Raw genomic sequence first — 26,350 nt, 5'->3', positions numbered from 1 at the left:
CACGTATATTATTAAATAAAAAAGGGCACTTCGTAAACATTTTAGAGAGGGGCTATTCAAATTATGTAGACAGTAATTCCTATTTAGAGGGATTGAGTTATGTTAAGATGAGCTTCCAAGATCATATCGGTGATTTGAAAATATCTCAAATTAATTTTTCAAAGATATAAGGGGCATTGGGGGGTCCAAGCAATTCAGGAAGAAAATCATTTTTCGGACCACGGTCAAAACAAATTGCATACTAAGATGTATAGGGGCATAGCGACAGACGTTTCTTTATTCAATCTCTTTATCTGATTTGCCCATTATTACGTTTCGATGATTGGCCTAGTTATTTGCACTGTATTGTAGTGTTTTATCAGCATGCAATAGTAACAGTCTTAATTTATTCGGAGATAATTATACAAGCCTATAGGCCAAGTTTTTCCCCTTCTCTTCATTTCTGCACGGTGGCTTCTTCATGACAGAGGTCGCTTTCATCTAGCACCCAGTGGCGAACATAAAATGGCTCGCCTTTACCCCGCTCAAAACTAACCAGTTTAACGAATAATTATGATAGTGATAAAAACAACAGCAACAAACGCTTTGAATTAAGAAAAAAGAACTGTGGTGTAATAATTAAGGGATTTTAAGTAAATTTTGATAATTTATGGTGAGGACCAACATCATTTAGCGGTACATATTTTTCTCCTTCGGCCTTCTGTGTCTTCTTTTTTCTCTTCATTCTCACCCCCCCCCCCCCCCCCCCCCCCTCCCCCATTAATTCTCGTTCGTCCATCTAGAAATCCCAATCCGACTATGGATGGCTTTTCTATCAAAATGTTGAAAATTAAAAAATGCGTTCATTCTTTCATCACTCCGTCTTATATCACTCAGGGGCACATAGGCGCCGGAAGTGGTTTTTGGTAGTTGTTGTAAATCGTACCTTTTTATGCGTCTGTTGGAAAATAACAAATTCCCAAATTTACAGTCGGGCGACAAAATATAATGCTTATTTAGAAGCCTTCATCTCAGGGCCTGCAGAACGTCGGGGCTAGGGGGCTCGACCCCCCCCCCCCTCACTTAAGAAAAAATTATATAAAGAGAAAAAGAAAGAAAGAGAGAGAGAGAATAAAAATGAGTGGCCGTACAATGAAATACCTAAAACCTATGAGCTCCCGGGGGCTCTGCCCTCTGGACCCCACTAAGGGCTATAAGACGGGCCGCTGGATGCTCATCTGACCTTAATTAAATGCCTAAAACCCTTGAGCTTCCGGGGGCTCTGCCTCTGGACCCCCGCCAATTAGTGACCCGCCAGTGTCACAAATAAGGTATCTAAATATGCTTATCTGACCGTAATTTAATAACTAAAAAACCCTGAGCTTCTAGGGGCTCAGCCCCTGGACCTTACGCCAATTTACGCTCGCTACGCTCTGCCTCATTGTTAATACTCCACTTTAAAAAGCGGCGTTCCGTTGGTCCTGCATGTAACATGTAAGAGTGGTGGTGATGCAGACTTTTCTTTTGCCCCCCCCCCAAAAAAAAGAAGTTTTTGCTCTTTACGCCACTGCCCCTGGAAGGTGAGCCCCCTGGAATGCACAACGGAATCCATAATTCGAATACTGAAAGTTCTAATATTGTATTGCTATAAAACTAAAAGAGAGTAATTCAACGAAAGTTATCTTTATTTTCTTTCTTTTGCTTTTCCGTTGTACAAGGTCATATTACGACCGAGTATGAAATATTTGAGAAATGGCCAGTTTGTAATTTCCTTAGTGGATTTTACAGCTCGTTAATTTATTACCGTTTCTTTCTTGGTTGGAAATTTACGAGAGGAGACCCGAGATCTACTTTGCAACTTCGAAGCACTGAATTACACACTTTTGTAAAGGGCACTTTTGATTTATTATAAAACAAAATTAAATAAAGCAATGAACATGGAAAACGATGTTGCAAATTGTTCAGCTGACAGTATTAATGTGTTTCGCATTTAAATTTAATCATTGAAATTGTATCAAAATTATATACCTGCAAAAGTTGGACTTTTGAGTATTAAAATAATGGAATTGCAGTTTTCTGATCTCGTATAAAATTGCATATTGGGGTTCATTAGTAAAGGATGCTAAAATGATGATAATTGTTAAAGGTGCCCTTTTTATCAGTAATAAAGGGCATGTCCTATTACTTTACCTTTTTAATGTAAACAAAAAGGCGACATCAGTTCTAGAGGGGACTACGTGCATGGTCTCTTTCCCCATGATTATAAATCAATTTAAGCGAGGAATTTGAAGACGGACATAATTATGCACACAAAAAATAAAGCCTTCACGCCAACATTCCTCCATATTATTAGGCCCTATACGACAGTCGCGACTGGAAAGGGGGCTTATTTATCCCGCAATGAAGCATATCACATTCGCAACTATTTTCGTAAATTCAACTCAATTGTTAATTCAATACCCTATATCGTTTATCCCATAAAAATCATGTTTGGATTACGTAATACATGCATCATTGTGATTTTCGCACATTACAGTAATTGACGCGCTATTGAACTGGATTTTAGGTTGATTTTTTAGAAAGTAAACTTTGCTACCGTATTGCCATGGACAGGGGCGGTGGAGGGTATTTCCAGGCGCGTACGCAGTGGGGGGGGGGGGGGGGGGGTTGAACCCCCTTTGGTATTTGTTTATGTGTGTATTTTGGAGGAAACCCCCCCCCCTTTTTTTTTTCTTTTTTTTTAATAAAAACAAATAAAAAATGAAAAAAATTATACCAATGGCTGACCTAAAAAGTTGACCCCTCCCCCCGCTTATTCAGCGGCTGGCTGAGTCGTTGCGATTTTTTGGGGACCAAAAGAACCCCCCCCCCCCGCTTATTCAGCGGCTGGCTGCCTGAGCCGTTGCGATTACCCCCCCCCCCCCCCGCTTATTCAGTGGCTGGCTGAGTCGTTGCGAATTTTTCGACCCGATTTAAAAATGTTAACCCCCCCCCCCCTTGAATAAATCCTGTGTACGCGCCTGGGAATTTCAAATGGGGGGGGGGGGGGGGGTACCAACAAAAAAAGGATAATTTCTGGAGAAAAAAGGGGTGCATAATTATACAAAGGGAAATCTCTAAGCGAAAATATACAATTTTTAGACATTGGTATATACCCCTATATTTTGATTGCATTATGAGGGATGAATTCAATATTTGTTTCTCTCTTTTCATGATCCAAGATACTGCTTGAGCATCATACTTTGCAGTTAGGTGTGATGATCTAAATATTCATTTGCGAGCGAGAGAATTTAAAGATATGTGAGGTTGCAGTTCGAAAAATTTCATCTTATATATGATGGAGAAAAAAAAAATCCTGATGTGGTTTTAAGCACAATCTAATCATGAAAGACTAAAACGACCTTTAATGGGAAACATGATCATATCAACTCTAAGCTTTGGGTGAAAGAAAATTTTGCTCTTCGTCGGTTTAAGTTAGGAGCATGGACATTTTTATGGTAAAAGGAATAGGGGCACTTATCGAACGGGAAAAGGACACTTATTGGAGAAAAAAAGGGGGGAAAAAGGGGGAATTATCAGAGATGAAAGGGGCACTTATTACAAATTGAACGGGAAAACCTCTTACAAGAGCACTCACCGGAGGTGAAAAGGGGCACTTTATAAGAATGAAAAAAAAAGGGGGGGGGGGTAACGAAAGAAAAGAGGCACATGTCAAAATATAAGGAAAACCTCTTAGATTTGAAAAGAGGCAATTATGACAGGTGAAGGGGCAATTCTTGTCATTGAAAAAGTGGCCCTTGTCAAAGGAAAAGGGACACCTATTAGATTCTGATAGAGGCATTAATCAGAGGTGTGAGAAGGGGGCAATTGTGAGAAGGGACAAAAATGAGAAGGGGAAGGGCTCTTATTAAAAAGAAAAGGGGAATTTATCAGAAGGAAAAAGGGCACTTGTTAGAAAGCAAAAGGGGCACTTGTTAAAATAAAAGGGGGCACTTATCAGAGATGAAAAGGGCCATTTAAATATAAGAAGGAGAAGGGGCACTATTATTACAAAGGAAAATGGCACTTTTTAATTAAAGTAATATGGGCACCTCTCATATTTGAAATTGGGCACTTATTTATGGTGCTGAGGTCGGGTTCTGAGGGCACTTATCTGAAATAAAAGAGACAATTTTCCTATGTAAAAAGAGGCAATTTAGGGGTACTCGAAAATTGTGTGTGTGCGCTGCATGGGCTGTGGCGATATCTTGTTATTATTGCTATCGATTTTAGCGCGCTTTTCAAAATGGCGACTTCGTCTCAGCCGAAAGGAAAGGGTAAGAAAGACTTGAACTAAATAATATGAGTGTTGGTCATGGAATGTAGATGCTGAAAAATAGCCTGTGTATATTGATTAGCATGAATTGGTTGTCTATGTAGGTATTTTGTGTATTTATTGAGTGTATGCAACTGGAAATCTGCTGTGTCAAATATAGGGAGGGAGTCGTCGGGCATCAGCGGTTGCTGACCCCGTCTTCTGCCGAAATACCGGTGGCAAAGCTCATGGCAGTCCGTTGCTCATGTACGGTCATGGAGTAGACGAGGCCTGCGCCTGGCCTGGCGCGCATGGCGCTCTGCACTGCGAGGCGTACAATGCAATGTCAGTCATTGAAATGCAAAGTTATGGCTGTTGCTTTGGTCTTTAAGACTTTCATAGGACACTCAAAACTTCATGTCCTTTGTGACACATACACTGACATACCCCTTTCATCTAGCTGCAAGAATCTTGAGGAGTGAAGGAGGCAGAATAAAAATACAAAGAAGAAGAAGATAGACAACAATGAGTCAATGACTGAACACAGTTTATGAATTTGGAAGAACTGGAGAAAATATCATCAGGACCCAGCCAAAACTGAAGCACATATGCACTTGTCTCTGAGTCTGGGCCTTGCCTGGGCTTGGTTGTTTGTGCTATCTTTGACCGGTTGTACCACTACCAGTACCAGATTAGAAAAACATGTTGGCTAATTTATTGTAATCTCTAAGTTTTCAGAGATGTGCGTTAAATTTGTGAACTCCTGTCCTCACAATAAGGCTAGCATTATCTATCATCTATCTATGGCTTGCTTCATCATGTCTGTGAAGAGGATCTGCTGCAAAGAAAGGTAAAAAGTTTGTGAAGTTTTAACAAAGCAATTACCTTTTGAAATAGAACCACCCCCAAAAAAAATAAAAATAAAAGCAGCAGCAAAAAAAAAAAAAAAAAAAAAAAAAAAAAAAAATGGTCACGTTTGAGTAGACTAGATCTATTCTAAGCTTAGTTTCAAGCCTCAACATGTCATCTCTCATTAAAAAAAAGGATTGTGTTGAAACTGATGGGGTTTGTGAATAGGCAGACATATTAGGCATGTACATGTATATTCAATGATGCAAAAAGTCAAATCTCGCCTTGGATGGTATTCTGAATTTTTTAAAAATTAAACAAAATGGTACGTTAGGATAAAATAAAATGGGTTTAAAGGTAAAGACCAGTATTGGAAACGCCCCAATTTCAAAAAATGAAATGGAAGCTCTCATTACCAATCATGTGAAAGAATATGTTTTGACTAATACATGATGATAAAAAATTTGCCGGGAAACCGCCTACTAATTCATATATTTGGTAAATTTGTTTCTCTCATGGTCTGTGAGAGATATAGGGTAGTCCTATATACATCTTTCTGTGTATAGTGCTTGTAACTTTACGAAGAATGGGCCAAATTTCTTATCATTTTGATGATTCCAGAACCTTGCAGATGCTAGATGCTAGATGATCAACCTTTTCTGATCGATTCCACAATGTTTCTTTCACAATGCAATCGCATGACCATAACTGGTCTTGACCTTTAACCTCTTTTATATATCAATGTCTACAACTTTTACAACATTGCTCCTTAAACCGTTAATAAACTAAAATAGGAAATATAATTGAGGTGTATTCGATTTATAACGAATAAAAATGAAATGATTTACTCATGCTATAAATTGGCAGATGTATGTTTTTGAATGGGGAATAATTCCAAAAACTGTTCTGAAGATAGACAAAAGAGGGAGCTGTTGATAATCTGCTGCTGTTACAACATGTGGTAGCATCTAGACATGATTATTTTGAAAACTATTCTATAGCAAGAACAGAAAATCATGCAAATTTAAGTGGATGCCATGAACCTGAGGATCTTTGGTGCAGTATCAAAATTCAATGCACAAGGAAGTTGATCAAGTCCATGTATACCCTGTATCCATTTGTTGGCTACCTTTCCCCTTCATATTCGCTTCCACCATTTTTTTCTGATGCTCTATTACACAACTCACCATCTAATCTGCAAGCACAGACTCTAATTGACAATTTACCTCAATTCCTAAACTTCTAAAGCCTTTAGCAGAGCCTAGATCTGTCAGCTTCTGGCTAGTCTGCAAGCACAGACCCTAATTTGACACTTTATCAAAAAAATCATTGTGCCTTGAGAGAAGCCTAGCCCAGCTACCTACTGGTTGTGTCAGGAGCAGCTACATTTATAGTACATGGCATACGGTAATCTTATAGTGCAGAATCTCTTTTACGACTGACCAAGGTTTGTGCCTGCAAACTTGTTTCTGGTCGTTTGGTCAGTAGCGGCTAAAGTATTGAGCCTAATGTAGTCTCATAGTGCAGACACTGCGCATGCAAAGTTAAAACGACTCACAAGTACACAACCCACCCTTCCAGGTTCATACAATAGCCAAGTACTGGTGTTCACGTGTACGTGTGTACCCAAGAAGGGTAATTAAATTGGGGGAAATGAAAAGTAATCCTTGCCAAAGATTCATCAAAATTTGCCAGTTCCTATGAGAGGAGAAGTAGCAGTGAGTAAGAACTTCCTAAGGTCTAGCTAGTCTGTCTTCAAAGACCTTGTAAGCATAGAACTTTGCAGAATGTACACTGTTGAGCTTTTACTAGAAATGTTGATGTCTTTATTGGGATTTCCGGTAACATTGTACTATTTGTAGTGCTCCTCTGTCGATATGAATTACGATGATACAATTCAACGTTCTTACCTCTTGGGCTTGCAAACATGTTTAAAGAAAAATTGACAACATATTGTGTGAAATATACACAAATAGTGCTGTTTGATAACTTATAACATAACTGCTGTACATGTATGAGGTAGTGACTCAAAACTCATACCTGTTAACATGTCCAGTATGTAAATTAATTGTCTCACTTTAGGGGAAAAGTGAAGTGTTTTAACTATTTCTTACCTACATGTAACAGCACCTAGGGATCTTTCACTTTTTATGTACTAAAATTGTTGTCATCTTCTTTCTTTTCTTCAACCCTGTTCTATAAAAATTTAAGAAATGAAGTACAGACATAACAATGATATGCTGTTGACTATGCATTGTAATTTTCATACATAAGGATTTCATTGTAAAAAAAAGAGTGCTGTGATTGTACTGATGCTACAAAAAAGAGTGAAAAATAAATTAATGAACTCTGGGTCTCATTGTATGTTGCCATTTCTGCTGTGTATCTAGTTGTCAAATTCCTCTGAGCTTTTAAAAAACCCTGTTATAGGGTCTGATTTGAAAGACTATGCAGCTACTGGGAGCAGTGCTTCAAGGCGCTAGACTACATCGCTGCGCGTAATGTCTGATTTCCCTTCTGCCTCTTCTTCAATCACAGGACACGCAAGTGAAGTGCATGCTGGGTAGGCACACGGAGGTCGAGCGAGCTTAGCGTTTGGCTGCCGATACGATCAGTTTGACTTCTACAGTGTTTGTTCTTACGTGGGGCTTTCGTTTTTTTCCTATCGCAGTAGGACGACTCGGCACAGTGTAAACAGAGAATCATCATCTGTTGGTTATTCACATCGTTGAAAGTTATTCTCAACCGCTTGTGCTTTGGAAACTTTTTATGTTACTCGGACTATAATACTCGTGCGATCTGCTCGTCTTCATTGATTTTCCTTGATTTTGCTCAACTTTTCTTAATAATATTCAGTGATTAGCCTTCCTTTGGGGTTTAAAAGGAAAACTTTCTGTTGGGAACGTCATGACTCTTTCGTTTATCTGTGAAGTATAATGGATTGTAGCTCGGGAAGTATGGATTCAGCAGCTTCCAGTGGAATGAACTCGGATTCTGTCCGTTGGTCGGAAAGTGAAGAGAAAGGAGATAATGAAGGTTTGGCTTTGATCTTTTTTAAAATAAAAATAAGTACAAAGAAAAAGACTCCAAATCAAGACTTTCTGACATTTTGATCTTTATTTAGGGATCATCAATAGGAAATGAAGCTCTTATGTTTGAAATGATAATATCTCTCTATTCAGAGTCTTTTTCTCGAGAGGCATTATTTGTCAAATTTCCCCAAGGGAAATATATAAGATGTGATTTTCTAAACATACACTATAATGTAATTCGGTTGTGATATTATTGATTTCAAAGTTTTTACTGGGAAAATGTAAAGGCTTAAATTCTAGTTCATTCAAGAAATTTTACTTCAGAATAAGGGCTCTATGCTACCCTTTTTAAAAAAATGGAGGTCCAGATCAGCAGTTATAGTGCCTTTATGCATGAGCCCTTTATTAAAATTCTTAAAATGTAGGGGTATGTACCATGTGTTCTGGGCACCTGTTTGTGTCAAGCCCTACTTCAAACGATGTATGAAAAATAATTGTTTTTCCTGGGCCCCGTCTTACAAAGAGACGTGATTGATCCAAATCAATCGCAAGCTTGCAATTAACTCTTTGTATTAAAGGCACATGTACAGTATATAACTTGATTGATAAGAAATCTATTCAAAATGGAAAGATATTATGTCAGGAGGGGGGAGGGGGGAGGGGTGTGGGGGGGGGGGGCTTAGATAATACAGATGATACACCGGTAAGAGAGCCGTTTTGCAATAAATATAGCTTGAAACAAATTAAATTAAAGAAGAGATATATTTGTAACAAAAAAGGTAGGACTTCAGTTGGAGAACTTGGAGTGTAGCCAACATTATAAATATTGCAGTCTGTAGGGCATTAAACACTACTTTATTAAGAGTTCATGCTTTTGTGAGTTGGCTTGTGGTATCCTCTTTTAACTACGGGTACACACTGTAGGTTTATTCGATTTCAATGAAATAGCCTTCACCTTCTTTTCTATCAAAAATTGATTAGTTTTTTAAAACAGAACTGATCTCTTAGGCAAGTAGCATACAGTGAATGTGGGGAATTTCTTTGGGGTCATAGACGTACCCAAGTTGTTGGCATGAATCATTCAAGCTCTTTTATCTCAAAACCGTCAGAATAGTTTACTCATAATGATATTGGTATTAGTGTGCCCTTCTTAAAGTATAAATAACACTGCAAATTCAATAATGATTCGTTTAGAGATTGACAGAACAATAGAATCTGTGCCGCACATGAATTAGATTAGGAACAATGATTTCTTGGCAGTTTTCATCTTGTGGCCAATGGCAATGAAACAATTATTAATTTATTAATATCGTTGCAAGGCTTCAACAGATAATGCATTGTTTTAACAATGTTGATATAAAATTATTTTACTGATTCAATTCATTCCTTTATGAACCTTTACAATGTAGGTTATCTCTGTAAAATCAGAAATTTTCACTAATTGTTTGTGATGACTGTTTTTGTGGCAATAAGCTTGGGTAAATTGCAAATATTTCACACTGACGAAATTTACAAGTACTTTCAAAATTCTTCAGCATGATATTGTCATGAAACTCAACTGCGTTTACGATTGTTGCTGGTTTCCTGGCATGTGTATAGAGATCACATGATGTTTTGTTTCCCTGCAACAGTGTACTATAATAACGTCTAGTAAAGATCACCTGCTTGTACATGTAACATTCACATTTTGTCTCCTTCGAGGAGTCTTTGTATACAGGTTTCATTGTACATCAAGACGATGTGAACATGCTTATTGTCTTTATATAACGGTTTCACTACATAGATAATAATAGTGAACACAATTTATATTTATAATAGGCCTTTTTGAAATGAACGTTCAAAGATTCATACAAAAGAATTATTCATGTGTAAAGGTCTTTATATCTTAATGTATAATAATGATGGAGACACAATAAGCCTGTTCACACAATGAATGTACAATGATTCCCACATAGATGCGAACATGCCCAAGATCTTTATATAAAGGTTTCACAGTATAATAACACGGTTCAACACTAACAGGCGCCCGGGGCACATGGGCGCCCAAAATCTGGACTCTAGACCCCCTAACTTTTAAATTTTACACATAGGGCTCATACATACATAAAGACTCTAAAAAGTTTACCGTAATCTAGATACCCTTCAAAAAAACGTTAGTTTGGAGCCCTGGTAATGATAATAATGGACACACTGCAAGACCACATACAATGAACGCACATAGATTCACACTCGATGTGAACATGGCCCAAGTGTCATGGTGAGTAGCATCCCCACCTCGTTCCTTATTTCCTGGGGCAGATTACGAGCAGGAAACCGGGACTTAGCTGCAGATTTTTCTCAAACTTCCACCGTTTTCCCCCTTTTCTTCCCGAAATCCCACGAAAAAAAGGGAAGATCACCCCCTTAATAAAACACAACACACATGGTGCATTAGAGAACGAAGGAAACGCATTTGAACGGGATGGGGGCTCTAGCTACCAGATGTGCCCGAGACGGTGACACTGACTGTCTTATCGTGTCTTGTGCGTAATGCATCTTAAATTTGACATTTCCTAAACATGGCTTGTCAGTTGGGGGTGTATACAGGTTTTGTGAGAAGGCAGGGTGTGGAGAATCGGTAACAAATGTAGTTTATTTACAGAAACATACTCATATTTCGTCTGTTTAGGGCCAGAAGGGCGTAAACATGTATGCTTTAAAGCTTATCTGCCATAGTTTACAGGAGGGATTAGACCACCCTGCAAGGTCACTGAACAGGTGGTTATCTCATCAACTCGGCTCTCAGTTAACATAAGAAAAAGAGGATCATGGGGGACCAATGGTCACCGATTAGGCATCGTTTGTTGTATAGAGGGCGCAAGTAGCTACAAGTAGTGCAGTGGGCCTTTAAACGCAGAGTTCAGGCCCTTCTGGCTCTAGAACAGACAATTTTATGACTTAAAAAAAAGGGTCTGTTAAAATACTTCAAGCATGATAGTCACTGGCTAAAAGACCATATGAATCAATGGTATTTGCAAATTGTAACGAACAAGAAAGTTACATTTTGTAAGTGTACATTTTGTAAATGTACGTTTAATCTTATTTTTGATATCGTATCTTGATTTTTTAATCGCGATAGAACTGCATTTTTAAGAGAAACCGTAATTGAAGAATTATAGGAGGGGCAGATGTTTACTTTGATAAACTCAATACTCTGACTTAAATCTTGAAATATGTTTCGTACAGCAGTTTTATGATGTTTATACTAAGGTGCCAAATTTAACTGCTTTCTATTTGACCCTAAAACATTGCACAGTACCTAAGGAAAGATTACATTTCATTGCCTAAATTGGAATGAGTCATTTTGTGTTCGTTCCAGTCTCAGAGAAACTGAATCGCGCCCCATTGATTGTCTAGACATGGAAGTTTTAATTGTTGCCTGTAATTGACAGACTGTTTTATCTAGAACCATTCATTCATTCTTCTTTTCTTCAGGAGGGGGGGGGGGGGGGGGGGGGGGGGTCATTTCTTGAGGGCTTCTGCAAAAGTAGCGCTACCTCATAAAAACAACATCCAGTTTTGATCGAGTTTATACAGGTTCAAACGTAAGGCATGATTTGCAAATTATGATGTAGCAAATTTGCCATATGTTGTAATGATGTACTGGTATTTAAACCTTCTTTAAGTGACCTCCTGTATAGAAAGACCACGTGTCTACATTATTTGTTTCCCTCCAAAATCAATTCTCATTGAAACCTGTAATAAAGGAATCTGTTCATAAAGACCACTTGCTTTATAAGACCAATTTTTTTTTACCTCCCTTGAGTAAGCCTTTTTTTGGGGGGGGGGGGGGGGGGTCCAGACTTAGACTTAGTGTCGAGCACAGTATACAGGTTTTACTCTTTATATACATGTACATTTGTAAGTATGGGTTAATTAAAAATTAGATGTTATTTCCACCTGCTTGGACATAGAATAGTGTTAGATTTGGAAGCAAGAAAGGTTATAATTTAAGTGTATCAAATTACAGGTATCCATTGCCGGACGTGCCAAACTAGTACCATCCCTATGCAAGGACTTGCTGAAATTGTTATTTTTTAAGAGCAATTTATTCACATGTACAATCGTAGATAATGCTATTTCAAACTTCGACACTTGAATTCACAATCAGAAATGAGTGGAAATTATAGTGATCAGCTGACTGGTAGTAGGGGAACTATTTTGAGATGGAGCATTGTGATAAAAGGCAAAATCACATATGTTTTGTTACGCAGTGCCATAGAGATGTTAGTTAGCGGGATGTGATATTGAAAGAGCCATGCAGATACTAGTCTAGTAGATTATACACTGTACATGGAATTGATGTGTAAATGATAAGGACCAACGTTTATATTTTTGTTATAAGAAAATACAGCTTTAAAAAAAAAATTAAAAAAATCTTTATATACATGTAGATCTTCTTAATCATTGAGCTTCTACTTTTCGTATGTTGTGTGGTGAAAGTGGCCTAAATGCTGATTAAATTGGAAATCAATAAAGAAACATGCTGTCAGGTTTGATCTCCTGCAACCAAATTGGATAAACAAGCACCTGGTATAAAGTAAGGAAGACATCCATTAAGTTGCAAAATTTGCAATGATCATTATAATTGTGAGTGGATTGAATTTATGAAATGGTTGAACTTTAAAACTTTCTCGGTAGATGTGGGGGCCCTTGAAGTAATAAACTGTGATATATATTGCTTCCATCCTTCCTCCATGTCATTAATAATTCCATCATCCATCAGTATTGCCCCTGAAAAGCACCACAGCAAATATCACTGCAATTTACCAGGGCAGGAATGAGTGAAATGTACAAGGGCTGACACGACTGGAGTCTATTAATTACGGGGCAGGAAGCATTCCACGCGAATATTTTTGGTTGTCCATACAGGGGTGGGGGCGACGCCCACTTTGACAAGGATAGGGGTATTAAAGAGAGATTAAATGCTTCCTGTATAGGGTGGGGTGGCTGCCTGTCGTAGTGTTTACACTGTAGCTCAGTTGTGGTGTATGCTGGGTTGTATGTGTTTCTAGTGTTAAGATAAACCCCCATGTCGGCAAGCTCACCGCAGGATTTACTTAGGGTCGCTGTCTCTATGCATCTATAGGGGGAATGAGTGTAATTTACAAGCATGTTATAAATGTTGAATGTTGCCAAAATTTAATTAAAATTACAATGTATTCTGTGACCTTTGGTTTTCAGTTTAAGTTTCATTTTATAGACTACTCAGGGTTTCTATACGTTGCTTTAATTTGCATTAAAGATAAAGGCCAGTTATGGTTAAACGATTGCATTGTGAAAGAAACGTTGTGGAATCGATCAGAAAAGGTTGATCATCTAGCATATACATGTAAGTATTGGTTTGTACTGCAAGGTTCTGGAATCATCAAAATGATAAGGAATTTGGCCCAGTCTTGGTGAAGTTACAAGCACTGTACACAGAAAGATGCTGTATATGGGACTACGCACACGTTCATTATATCTATCAGCTAGGTCCAAATAGATATAATAATTTACCAAATATATCAATTAGTAGGGGGTTTCTCAGCAAAATTTGTATGATCACGTATTAGTCAAAACATATTCTTTCACATGATTGGTAATAAGAGTTTCCATTTCTTTTTTTCTGAGAGGGGGGTGTTTCCAAAACTGATCTTTACCTTTAAAAGTATTATTAGATCCCCATCAAAATTTGTCTTTGGCTCTTGTTTGGTCAAAAATATATACTTAGCTTTAGGGTTAGGTACAGGGTTGGCTCTCCAGGATTGATTATAGGAATTAGGTTAGTGTTCGAAAGAGACTGCAGAGAGAATCATGCAGGAGCATGTGTCGTACAACGAAAACAAGTCTGTATGGATCCTATATGTAGCTCTCTACATGTACATGGACTTTGTTAGGGTAAAACTAAAGGGGATCGTGGATAATTGTTCCATTTAATTTTTTTGAGAGGGGGGTGTTTCCAATTCCATGGTATCCTTGATTTCTATACACCCATACACATGTACAGTGTAATCACATTCATCCATCACTTTCACAATCGAATATAGCAGCAATAATCCTCTAAATTCATGTACCGGTAATCAATTCTATCATTATGATATGATAATTCATCCAAAGGGCCATTAATGCTTCTGCTACATGTATTTGAATCTCATCATACTGTATTTAGCACCCTGCTCCCTGCAGGACGTGCCCAATTTACCCCCCTCCTGTCAAATTTCCCTCTCCCCCTCTAGCTAGCCCAGGTGCATGTCCCTGTGAGGGTGATTCATCGTGAACTTTGACCTAGCTTGTTAAACAGGGTTATGGAATTAAGAAAAACGATACAGAAATCAAAGTTCAATCATTGGACATACATATGAGAATGTCTTTTGCTGTGTGCCAAGTCAATGATTTTTCATCATCAAGTTTCAAATTTGTTTATTGGCCATATTTCTCCAGAAAAAAAGCTCTATATACTGTGTAAAATCTGAAGCGAATTGAAAGAAACACTTGAGTTATCAGAGATCAAAAATATCAAGTGTTTTTTGTTGAGCATAATTATGCAGTACCTATACAGCCAACGCAGGACTTGTATATGGTTTCTAACATATGACATCAGGTGACATCAGGTGACGTGTCCCAAGCCGGTACTAAGACGTCCCAAGAACTGCTTGAAGAAGATGTTTGAAAAGATTATTAGCCGCACGCTAGTTGCAGTTATAGACGACAACGAAGATGACAAAAATAGGAGCAAGACAGGATGGCAAACTTGGATTAAACGCTATGTTCCACTCGATGGTTTCATAAGTTTGGAACACCTTGGTTCAACTGCGGTATGCGCCGTTGATTTCTATACCCTTTAAAGCCGTTTGTGGCTACAGGCCAGGATCTGTATCCCACAAGGGGCAATCCATTGCTACCTGTGTCGGGATTAAGATGTTTATCATCTCAGCATCGATCGCTATCTTCAGTGCAGGAAGCTCCCTCCATGCCATGCGGAGACATGGGCCGAAGATAGCGACCGATGTCGGGTAATGCCACTTTGGGGATATGAAACCCGTTTCCAAGATGCCGATGTGACGTTGGTCCGTGGAGGTTCAACGTTCACGGGTGATGGCTATCGGTGTTCCTGCTTGTGTTGAGCAGGTGATGATCTGTGAAGGAGAATCTGTCATGCTTCGTGCAAACGGAGTGGGTCGTTGCCACACTCGATACCTGAGAGTCGGAAAGTTATGATGTTGCGAACAAGGACCTACAAAAAGTCGCACACCTTACACGCTATGCCCTCGATACATGTACAGTATGTTCAAATTGAAGAGGACAGTGCCACACTTGATCATTGAAACTCTGAAACCTATGATGTCTCGATCGGAACAAGGACCTCGGCAGTCAGTGACTATTGTTTAGAGACACTGTAATTGATTGAGTAAGAACTCTGGAAATTGAGGATGCTGCAAACAAGGACCTACATGTATAAGCACCCTCTTACAGTCTATACCGGTAGAGAGATTCCTATTGGTTGTCCGAATATGCACTTGGGTTTCTTTTTGTGCCCTTGATACGTGTATAGAGTTTGTCGTTGCCAAACCTGAAACTCTTTGATTGATGATGTCATGAGCAAGGATTGATACAGGCTGGTACTTTTCTTGTCTTTGGTTCGTGCAAACGGAGTAGGAAAGTGTCGCCCTCTACCCAACAGTAATAATGTCCCAGCAAGGACTCAAGCAGCCTACAAGTAACATTCAAGATTATCCAGTTGTGTTTAAGTGTGCACTCTGGTTCTTATGCTCTGCATGAAAACAGTGGTGCTTCTTTTATTTTAACACCAGAATTTCTGGAAGGTCTAAAAGTCAACCTGTCTAGACTATTAGAACTTTGCTTCAAAAATAAGCAGACAACTTTTATTGAATTGTTGAACAATGCACTCTGGTAAATGCAAACCAAGTCAATGACCTTTCTATACCTGAAACTCTGAAATCGAGGATGTCACTGTCAGTATCAACCGTCTAGACTCAATGGACGTTCTCCATTAAAGACACTTCAGTTATTGACGCTAGAAACTACAACCTACAACCTTGTTCCAGTCATGCCTTTAATAGCAGAATATAGAGTTCAGTAGTTGTTGACAGTTCTCATCAGTTCTCTTGGCTTGACCGTCTCTTGGCTTGACCGTCAGCTCTTTGGAAGTGCCTCAGGATGATGCAGTTTGCGTCTGTGGAGAGGGTCCATTTCGGCCACAGGAGACGTAAAGTTTCTCTTTTTTTTCCTTCATCATACTTGTCAAAGACTAAGAGGGATGGCCATAGTGCTAATTTTGTTTACAGTTATATACATTGACGTTGGTTAGGTTTTAGTATGCAATATCGTCGCTGTTTTCACGAAGTGACGGTAGTGAAAAAAATTGCATTCACTTTGCGTGACGATTTTCCTCACTACCGTCACTTCGTGAAAACAAGGACGATATGTGTTCCTTTTAAGGCAGCATCTAATCATACATCAGGGTTCGACTAACCAGTTTAGCAGGGATCCTGATCAACATTGTATACATGTAGGTCCTGTATGCATAGGCCCTGCCCCCCCCCCCCCCTATTAAAAAGTTTGGAGCTTTTAGGGTTCCAAATTATAATTTGGAGGCCTACTGTACATGTACAGTGTATGTACTGTGCCTCTGTTATTGTTGAGGCCCTGTATACTGTAGAGAAGTAGAAGATTCTTGTAAAGTGCTCAAGACATATTACCCTTTTGACACACCAGTACTATTCTTTAATCGTTATCATGGCTTCTATTACTAGTCTCTCGGATTCAAGAGATTTCTCCCTTCTAGGTACTACATTTAATTGTAGAATTGTGATCCAACATTTTCTCATGCTACAATTGCTCTGGGCATTATTTCATCAGGGTTCTTTTGTATAAAACCGGGTTTTCGACTGTGTTAGAGTAAGGGTTACATGTAGGTGTTGTGTTGGGTCCACAGTCCAGTGTTGAATGTCAGTAAGTTTCGGAAATTGATGTAGAACAGGGGGGTGTTTCACAAAGATACTAAGTCGAACTTAACTCTAAGTTGGACTTAAAATTATGGAGAGCCATTGTAGCCTTAAAATAAAATATATTCAAAAGCAAAAATTCAAGTATTTTAGAATTTCATAAATTCCGCATCAAGAACTTAAAATCTCCCATGGTAATAGAAAACATGAATGCTTTGAATCACATTTAAGGCCTTTAAAAACAACTTTTACAAAATGTTTTCAAAGATGCTAACGGCTTTCCATAATTGTTAAGTCCAACTTGGAGATAAGTTCAACTTAGGATTTTTGTGAAACACCCCCCAGTTGGTGAAGGAGCATGTGTTGTACATCCTTAAAGGTAAAGACCAGTATTGGAAACGCCCCAATTTCAAAAAATGAAATGGAAGCTCTCATTACCAATCATGTGAAAGAATATGTTTTGACTAATACGTGATGTTAAAAATTTTGCTGGGAAACCGCCTACTAAATCATATATTTGGTAAATTTGTTTCTCTCATGGTCTGTGAGAGATATAGGGTAGTCCCATATACATCTTTCTGTGTATAGTGCTTGTAACTTTACGAAGAATGGGCCACATTTCTTATCATTTTGATGATTCCAGAACCTTGCAGATGCTAGATGCTAGATGATCAACCTTTTCTGATCGATTCCACAACGTTTCTTTCACAATGCAATCGCATGACCATAACTGGTCTTTACCTTTAATTGTACCTGTACGATCAAGTTTATTATTTGCCCTCGTAGCCCAAGGCTTTCATTTTGTGAAAGATGATGTGTGACAGATTCAGGAACCCCTTAGGTGTCAGATAGAGCCTCCTTAACGATCAGCTGTGATTCTGGTCAATCTTACCGAGATATTAACATTGCCAGATGCCTCATGTACATTGTAGGTCAATGACCGTTGCTCTGACTCTTGCCTTCCATCAGTCGGTGACCATCGGTCAGGTAGCTTGACCACAGTCTGATAGGTACATGTAGTTTTATAGGAGGCATCATACAATGTACATTTAATAATTGAGTGCTGTTTAATCCTGTCCTATGTTATTTTGTTAAAGCACTCACTTTTCCTGGTAATCCAATTTGTGATAAAGTTTTTCTTTTGTGTTGTTGGCAACTTAATTGCTGAAGTTGTATTCTTGCCCATGATGTTGTACAGGTAACTTTAGATTACATCGTAGAACGTACATTAGGTAGGGAGACAATTCGTCGCTGTTTTCACGAAGTGACGGTAGTGAAAAAAAATTGCATTCACTTTGCGTTACGATTTTCCTCACTACCGTCACTTCGTGAAAACAAGGACGAATTGCAGAGACTCATTCCATGTGAACTATTACCCCCCCTCCCAAAGATCGACAAATCGTGTGAATCTGTTATCTTCTTCTTAACAGCAAAATGATGACTGTGGACCCAAATAGGGAGAAATTTGGCGTAAAGATAACCTTATTGGAACCACCTCAAAGTTATACAATTATGACTAATTTTTACACATATTTATTTTTCTATTTTCTTGACAGAAAACATGGTGATTGTTGACCTTGCTGGGAGGGGGCTGAAGAAGCTAGAGTCCCTGCCGACCTCGGAGACCCATGCAACATGTACAACCCTCATACTGGACCATAATGGACTATCACGCATTGACAATCTACAGGAGTTCAAGAACCTTCAACAGGTACATATTACGCATATACAGTGCGTCCCAGAAAACACGAAACCGAGAACTATCAATGTTTTAATATCATAACTTAATCACAATTATAATTAATAAATGACACATATTTGGAAAGCTTAGATCCTCCTCTTTCATTTTATGCAACTCATACGATTCATATCTCACGCATGAGTGATTAAAAACAATTTGAAGAGAGAAAACCAAAAAGTAATTTGGCCTGAAGACCTGATGCATGGCTGATCGTCAACAAAACGGGGTTAAGTCTTTTGTCAACTCTGTTTGTTACTACGGCAGGCAGCCAGTGAAAGCGAACTTGTTTGATCACATTTTGGAAATGCAAGCATTACTTTAAACAAAGAGAACTTTGTTATTACTGGCTCATTTTTCCTGATTGAGGTGTCATATGAAAGGGCAGAAATTGAACTTTTTAGAAATGTGATTTTCTCCATGAAATTCAGATACCGCCCCCAAATTACTTTTTGGTTTCCTCTCTTCAAATTACTTTTAATTACTCATGCGTAAAATATGCATCATATGAGTTGCATCAAATGAAAGAAGAGGATCTAAGCTTTCCAAATGTGTGTCATTTATTAATCATAATTGTGATTAAGTTATGATAAAATATCGATAGTTCTCGGTTTCGTTTTTTCTTGGACGCACTGTATAGTACATTGTTTAGGATGTTAGCAAGTGTTATCTCTGCATGAAATACCTTTGGAACAACTCAACACCTGATGCAGTAGCTGAAGGGCTTTGGATTGTTTCAAAGGTACATAGTGTGGATAATTATACTGATGCCCAAATATATAAGATGTGTGTTCTTGATACAAATTGGTCACGAGAATCCTTGTCACTTGATGTATCTCATCCCAAATTCTAGACTTTCAAATTCTATAGATCTGAGTCCTGTCTTATAAAGAGTTGTGATTAATCCAAAACAATCGCAAGTCCTCTTTATCAATTGGAAGTTTGCAGTCTGCTATCTCTTAAGTACATAGTTCTGATTGATTGCAACTGTTTATAAGATAGTGCCCTGGACTTGACTGACAATTTTAGATCTAGACGATAAACTGCCAGTCATAAGAAAATGCTATTGACTGTTATTTGACACTTTAAATGACCAGCTGCATGTTTAAAAAATAAATGTGTGGTCACACGTCTGCTCTTAACCAATAATTTAATTAGGAACTACATAATTATTTTATATTATTAATGCTTTTCAACATAGAGTTATGGATAACTATTATTATTTCTTTATTGCAACCAAAACATGAGGTCGGATTACAAATACAAATAAAAATACAAACAGATAGATAACAACATTTGGTAGAAATAAAGTACACACCGTCTAAGAAACTGTTGAGTCTGATACGTAAAATACATGAATAACACTGGCTTCAATCAAGTATACATATATACAAATTGTTAAATGTTAAGACACTGTACTTTAAAGGTACCAGACATGATTAGCATTTTATGCTATTGTTATATTACTGTATTTGAACGTTTGGATAATAAAAACCTCGACTCAACTCAATTATTACACATTATAAAAGATGATGCATGTCTCAGCTTCTCTTTTCTCATCTTGTTCCTTGTCATCCTTCGCAGCTGTCCATCGGACACAACCGGTTGGTGCGGATGAACGGTATCTCAAGACTGCCGACCATCCGTGTCCTCAACCTGCCCAACAACAGCATCCAGACCATAGAGGGTCTGAGAGAACTACCGGAACTGGAGTGGCTGAATCTGTCGGGGAATAGTATCAAGGTATGATAGGCTAGTGAATCCTCTTTCTCTTTCTCTTTGCTTGGAAATCTTTAATTAAAAGAGAGGCAATTAGGATGTAACCCTTTTGTAGTGTACTATATGTAGCGATGCAGGATAATGATCAATGATAGAGGGTCTGAGAGAACTACCAGAACTGAAGTGGCTGAATCTGTCCTGGGAACAGTATTAAGGTATGATGGTTTTAATGGTGAACCCTTCTATTTTTCTTTGTTTGGAAAGCTTCAATTTTAACTTGTTGGCACTAAAACTAAAACTGAGACAATTAGGATGAAACCCTTTTGTAGTGTACTATTTTATGTAACAGAGTCTGAGAGAACGACCAGAACTGGAGTGGCTGAATCTGGCCTGGGAACAGTATCGAGGTCTGATGGTTTAGTGAACCCTTCTTTTTTCTTAGTTTGGAAAGCCTCAGCATTGATTTGTTGGGCACTAAAACAGAGACAATTAGGATGAAACCCTTTTGTAGTGTACTATTTTATGTAACAGAGTCTGAGAGAACTACCAGAACTGGAGTGGCTGAATCTGGCCTGGGAACAGTATCGAGGTCTGATGGTTTAGTGAATTCTTCTTTTTTCTTAGTTTGGAAAGCCTCAGCATTGATCTGTTGGGCACTAAAACAGAGACAATTAGGATGAAACCCTTTTGTAGTGTACTACAGTGAAACCTGTCTATAAAGACCACCCAAGGGAGACAAGAAAAGTGGTCTTTATAGGTAGGTGGTCTTTGTAGACAGGTGGTCATTAAAGTAGGTTTGACTGAATATGTAACAGTGCAGGATATAATAATCAATGGTTGGAGGTCTGACAGAGCTACATTGCTGGTTACCAACATACTTGACAACAGCATCAGGACTATAGAAAGTCTGAGGAACCTAGCGAACTTGAGTTGCTCAATCTGTCAGGATATGGTAGCGTAGAGGATGCCCTTTCTATTTGTCTTTGTTGGCTAGAAAACTTTCAGGTTTAGGTCATTGGAAATGGATACCAAGCTCCCGATGACTCTGAATGAAACCCATTTGGAAATGCATGATAATTATGAGAAAATTACATTATCGGTATGCCCAATGGGCTAATGCACTGACAGAAGGTACATGTACAAGTGATCATCTGCACCATCTAGAATGATATCAGAGATCTTAAAGGGGAAGTCCACCCTGAAATTAAGTTAGTTTTAATAGGAGTAGAAAAATGAGAGAAACAAGTCAGTGAAAGTTTGAGCAAATTCCGATTAAAAATAAGGAAGTTAGGATTTTTAAAGTTGTGATCAATCAAACACAAATTGGCAACTCTATGACGTATCATGCGAGCTCAACTTCCATTTGCTCAGTACTAAAAAAATCTAAAATTTTCATTTTCCCTCATGAAAAATTTCAACCATACATGCACCCTAAATATAATAATTGCAAATATGTTTCTATACTCCCCCTGCAAGGAACAAATATATATTCCGTCATCAATAACGAAGAAAACATGATTTTATGGAATATTATGCACAAAGCAAATGAAGGAGAGCTCGTATAATAAGTCACAGAGTTGCCAATTTGTATTTGATTGATCACAACTTCAATAATTCATAACTTTCTTATTTTCATTCAGAATTTGCTCAAACTTTCACTCACCTGATTTTCTTATTATTCTGCCTCTATCGAAACAAACTTATTTTGGGGGTGGACTTTCCCTTTAACAAGCTCCAATTATACCAATTATGCAAATCCAGAGGATTTAGAGGGTCAGTGCGAGCTACCAGAAATGCAGTGGCTCAATATGTCTAGGAATATTATAGCATTAAGGTGCTGTAAAGATGTCTTTGTCATTTGGGAAAGCTTCAATTTAAATATAGTTGTCAAAGAACTATAGGTTATCAGTGTATTGGCAAAAATATGCCTTTCTCAGTTAGACGACTGAAAAAATAGCTAACATTATTCAGTTGAATATAATACAAGCTGAACTGATACTACTGTAGCTTGTAAAGGTTGTATGGAAATAGTTTAATCATCAACTATCATTGGTGGGTGTTTAGTTGCGTTGATTGGCAAACAACAGCGGAGGCGCAATGGTTCAGTGATAGAGCAGTGGTCTTGTAACCGGGAGGGTATGGATTCAAAACCAAGTCAATGCGCCAATGCCCTTTGGTAAGGGTTTAATCGTCATTACCAAGTCCCTCGAAGAGGACTTAAAGAAGTCAGTCCCCTGGTTGCCTACTTTAATACAAGCATATACATGCTTTCGTAGCAGTCAGATAAAGCAATCCTCAATCATCTTCAAATATTGTCAATCACACAGTGGCAATAAATTACAGTGTCTACATATTGACTCAGAAACGGCATGTGGGGGTACAAGAAAGACATTGCCATAGGTTCCACTGCAGCAGAACATGTTACACTCTGTGAGCGGACATGCCAGGATGGCACAGCGGTTGCATGATGATTAATATAGAAATAAATCTACACAGAAGTCATGCGAACTCCTCTCCTTTGTCTCCTAATCTATTTCAATATCACTTGGCGAGCGAAAAAAATTACAGTGATAGCGGTGTGGTTGAATGGAATGACGACAAGAAGTGTGCATGAATAGATGACGAGTTATGGTTGATCCCCCTTATCAGCTAGACGCAGCCCCGCTAGGAGCTGAGTGATGGATCCTTCCTGCCTGCATATATGCCTGCTCTCTCTTAGCCTCTCTGTCTCTCTCTCTCGCTCCGGTGTGCTGTAGGCAAATGTTTAAAGTTCAAACATAGCCTAGCTCAGAGCTGCCAACCAGTACGATTTAATCGTATTTCGTATGATTTTTAGAAGTAAATACGACAGTACGATTTACTCTTTTGGGGGGGGGGGGGTATTTTATGAATAAAGTTTGCAATATTTTCTTGTGATAATGAGTAAAAAGAAACATTGTCGATGCCATGCACCTCTAATAGCGTTTCCTCAAGTAGGTTAAGGTTTAAAATGTTAATGTTCTGGCCAGTCAGAAATCAAAAGTCCAGAAAGTTAGCTCAGTGAATCCACATGGCTAAAGTGGCCTGAAGCTTCCATTTTGGGAGCGATGTTTCAGCAGTTGGTATGGCATCAGTGATCCAAAATCTACAAATACTATACAGCTGTACATGGTAATGTCGCTTTACTGACCTCAAATACCACACTTCCTGATATATCTGTTGGTCATTCACCATGTGAGTAAGGGATAGTTTTATTCCTAGAAAACCTTCGGCTATATAACGGGTTGCATGAAAATTTAGTTTCTGTCAAACGGGTTGAATAGGAACATAAAAGAGGGAATCCAAGTCTAACTTGGGACTTGGGTCCTGTGTGCGCTGTTTTATGTTATTATCTATTTACTTGAATAGGTACTCCTAATCCATTGACCCATAGAATCCTGGATGAAGTTTGTTCGGTTAAATTTTATGTAGATGTAGGTTTTACATGTACTGTACATGTAGGTTGTAAACAAATTATTTTCTTAAGTGATTGGTACACTTTAAGAAGCGCAGCACAAGGAAGGAAAGGGAAATTGGGAAGGTCAGAAACGTAGCTCAGCAACACTACGCTATTACCCCTATTTGACAGCATGACCTGAAATGCAGTAGAACTCAACTTGTGCATAGCCAATCCTTCTAGGGGAAGGAAGGATACAATCCTATATGGGGGGGGGGGGGGGGGGGAGAGAGTAAGGAGTTTAAACAAAAGGAGGGGGGGGGGGTAACATTGTGATCCCAAGAGTGGGGAGCGAGGGATGCACTGAGGACAAGATTAAAGGACAGAAGGAAACGAGTGAGGTCAAAGAGGATCTCATCAACACATTCCTGTTTGATGCATGACCTGAAACACTGTAGAAGTCAACGTGCACTTAGTGAACGCTAGGGGAAGTATAAAAGACTATCTACAAAGGAGGGGAGGGGGGGGGGTGGGAGGGTTTTCAGGGGTTATAATACAGAGCAAATTTTAAAGTTGTTAGGATTTGACCCGATCCCAACTCATGCATGTCTTGAAACACTGCAGAAGGTAACTTACATGTATGCATAGTGAAACCTATAAGAGGAAGTATAAAAGCCTACCGGTATATTAAACATGAGATTGGATAAGGGAGGGGGAGGGGGACTGGGCTGTACGTCAAATAAAGCAGGTTTAAAATTAGATTTCAAGAGCAAGAAGTTGCTATATTGAAGACAACAGCACAGCAGAAATTGGTAAGGTAATATATAGGAGCTCAGTGCTCAATAAACACTTACCGGTACTAAAATCCTAATTTACATACAGTAGGACTTGAAAAACTTAAGACGTGATCTCATGCATTACAGAGGAGGAGGAGGGGGGGGGGGGGAGTAGCCGCAGGGTGTTGAGAATACAGATCAAATTGTGAAGTTGTTAGTTGTCAATCTGCACTCTGCAGCCCATTTTCCTGAGCAGGGAGCGACGGTGGGTTCTTTAACACATACTAGCGCAAGAAGTGAAAAAGGAAATTAGCTAGGTCACCCGGAGCTCAGTAGAACCAAACTGAAAACCCAGTATGACATGTGACCAGTTACACTGCAAAGAACACACGGCTATGACGAGGAGAGGGGCTGTGCTGTTTATAGTGTTTAAGGAAGGGGGTATAATGTCAAACATGTAGCATTAATTGGCAGAGTGCCAAGTCTCGACGAAAAGCCTAATTCCCATCAGCTGGGCGTAGGGTGCGACGTGAATTAAAATGTCAAGATCGTGCCATCGTGGGTATCAACCCATTGTCCTCAGTCTGATTTCAAGCAAATGACACGCATCGAAATATAAGATGTGTACCACATAATACGTATAGTGTGAACTACACAGTCATTGCAATGATCAGGAATATACATGTTTAGACAAAGTTAAGGCTTGTTCAGATCTATGGCACATTAATTTGCAGCAAAAAAATCTGCCTCTTTTTTTGTCCCCGCGTAAATTAATGGCAGCTGTGCATAACAAAGGACTTGCGCATATTCACTGACCTCTTTGTAATGCTAAGTTCACACCGACGCCGAATTGATGGCGCATTAAATCGGCGAGCAAAGCGGCGGCAAAGTGTAACAAAGCTTAATTAAAGCGTAAAGACCGTAATAGAGCGTGAGAAAGCTTTGAGCAATTCGGGACATTCGGCAAGAGCGCCAAATTTTTTTAAACTGTTTAAAAATTTGAGGCGATCTGTCACGAATTGCGTAAAGCGGGTGAGCGTATTAAAGCTTATCAAAGCGTCACAAATCTTATCAAAGTTTTGCTCAAAGCGTAGGAAAGCTTAACAGAGTTTAAATTTGTGGCGCTCTTGACGAAGTCCAGAATTGCTCAAAGCTTTCTCACGCTCTATTACGGTCTTTACGCTTTAATTAAGCTTTGTTACGCTTTGCCGCCGCTTTGCTCGCCGATTTAATTCGCCATCAATTCGGCGTCGGTGTGAACTTAGCATAACATATCTCAGGAGATCGTGAGATTTTTTGAAAAAATGACGCCGAATTGATCGCCGATTTAAAGCGCGACATTCGGCGTCGGTGTGAACTAGGCATTACAAGATACAGAAATGTGAAGTATATTACACTTTTATAAATCATCAAAAATTTAGATCTGTTTTGCCACGTCATGTCTGAACGAGCCTATAGTGATACTTCCAATTTTTATTACAGGACAATTTCTTCAGTCAAATGTTATAGACGTACATTGTAGTTTATATGTCTATGAATTTCTGACAAACTAATATAAACA

The 26,350-nt window shown here is 38.7% G+C and overlaps 1 protein-coding gene across 5 annotated transcripts in view; it reads left to right on the top strand.

Moving 5' to 3' along the window:
* Positions 1-4,252: 4,252 nt before the first annotated feature.
* LOC100890709 (serine/arginine repetitive matrix protein 2) overlaps positions 4,253-26,350 on the top strand; it is a 74,029-nt gene continuing 51,931 nt past the window's right edge. For 2 of the 5 annotated variants that reach the window (XM_030994442.1, XM_030994441.1), the window contains exons 1-4: positions 4,280-4,295; positions 7,661-8,158; positions 18,698-18,852; positions 20,464-20,622. In XM_030994442.1, coding sequence (XP_030850302.1) covers positions 8,059-8,158; positions 18,698-18,852; positions 20,464-20,622 — 414 coding nt within the window. In that variant the 5' untranslated portion in view covers positions 4,280-4,295; positions 7,661-8,058. Of the gene's footprint in view, positions 4,296-7,660; positions 8,159-18,697; positions 18,853-20,463; positions 20,623-26,350 lie in introns of all 5 variants that reach the window. The other 3 variants (XM_030994445.1, XM_030994444.1, XM_030994443.1) reach the window with 3 other exon arrangements.

Source organism: Strongylocentrotus purpuratus, unplaced genomic scaffold (genome assembly GCF_000002235.5).
Source record: "Strongylocentrotus purpuratus isolate Spur 01 unplaced genomic scaffold, Spur_5.0 spur5_scaffold_21, whole genome shotgun sequence".
Classification (NCBI taxonomy): domain Eukaryota; kingdom Metazoa; phylum Echinodermata; class Echinoidea; order Camarodonta; family Strongylocentrotidae; genus Strongylocentrotus; species Strongylocentrotus purpuratus.
This window is presented reverse-complemented; position numbering and strand designations above follow the sequence as displayed.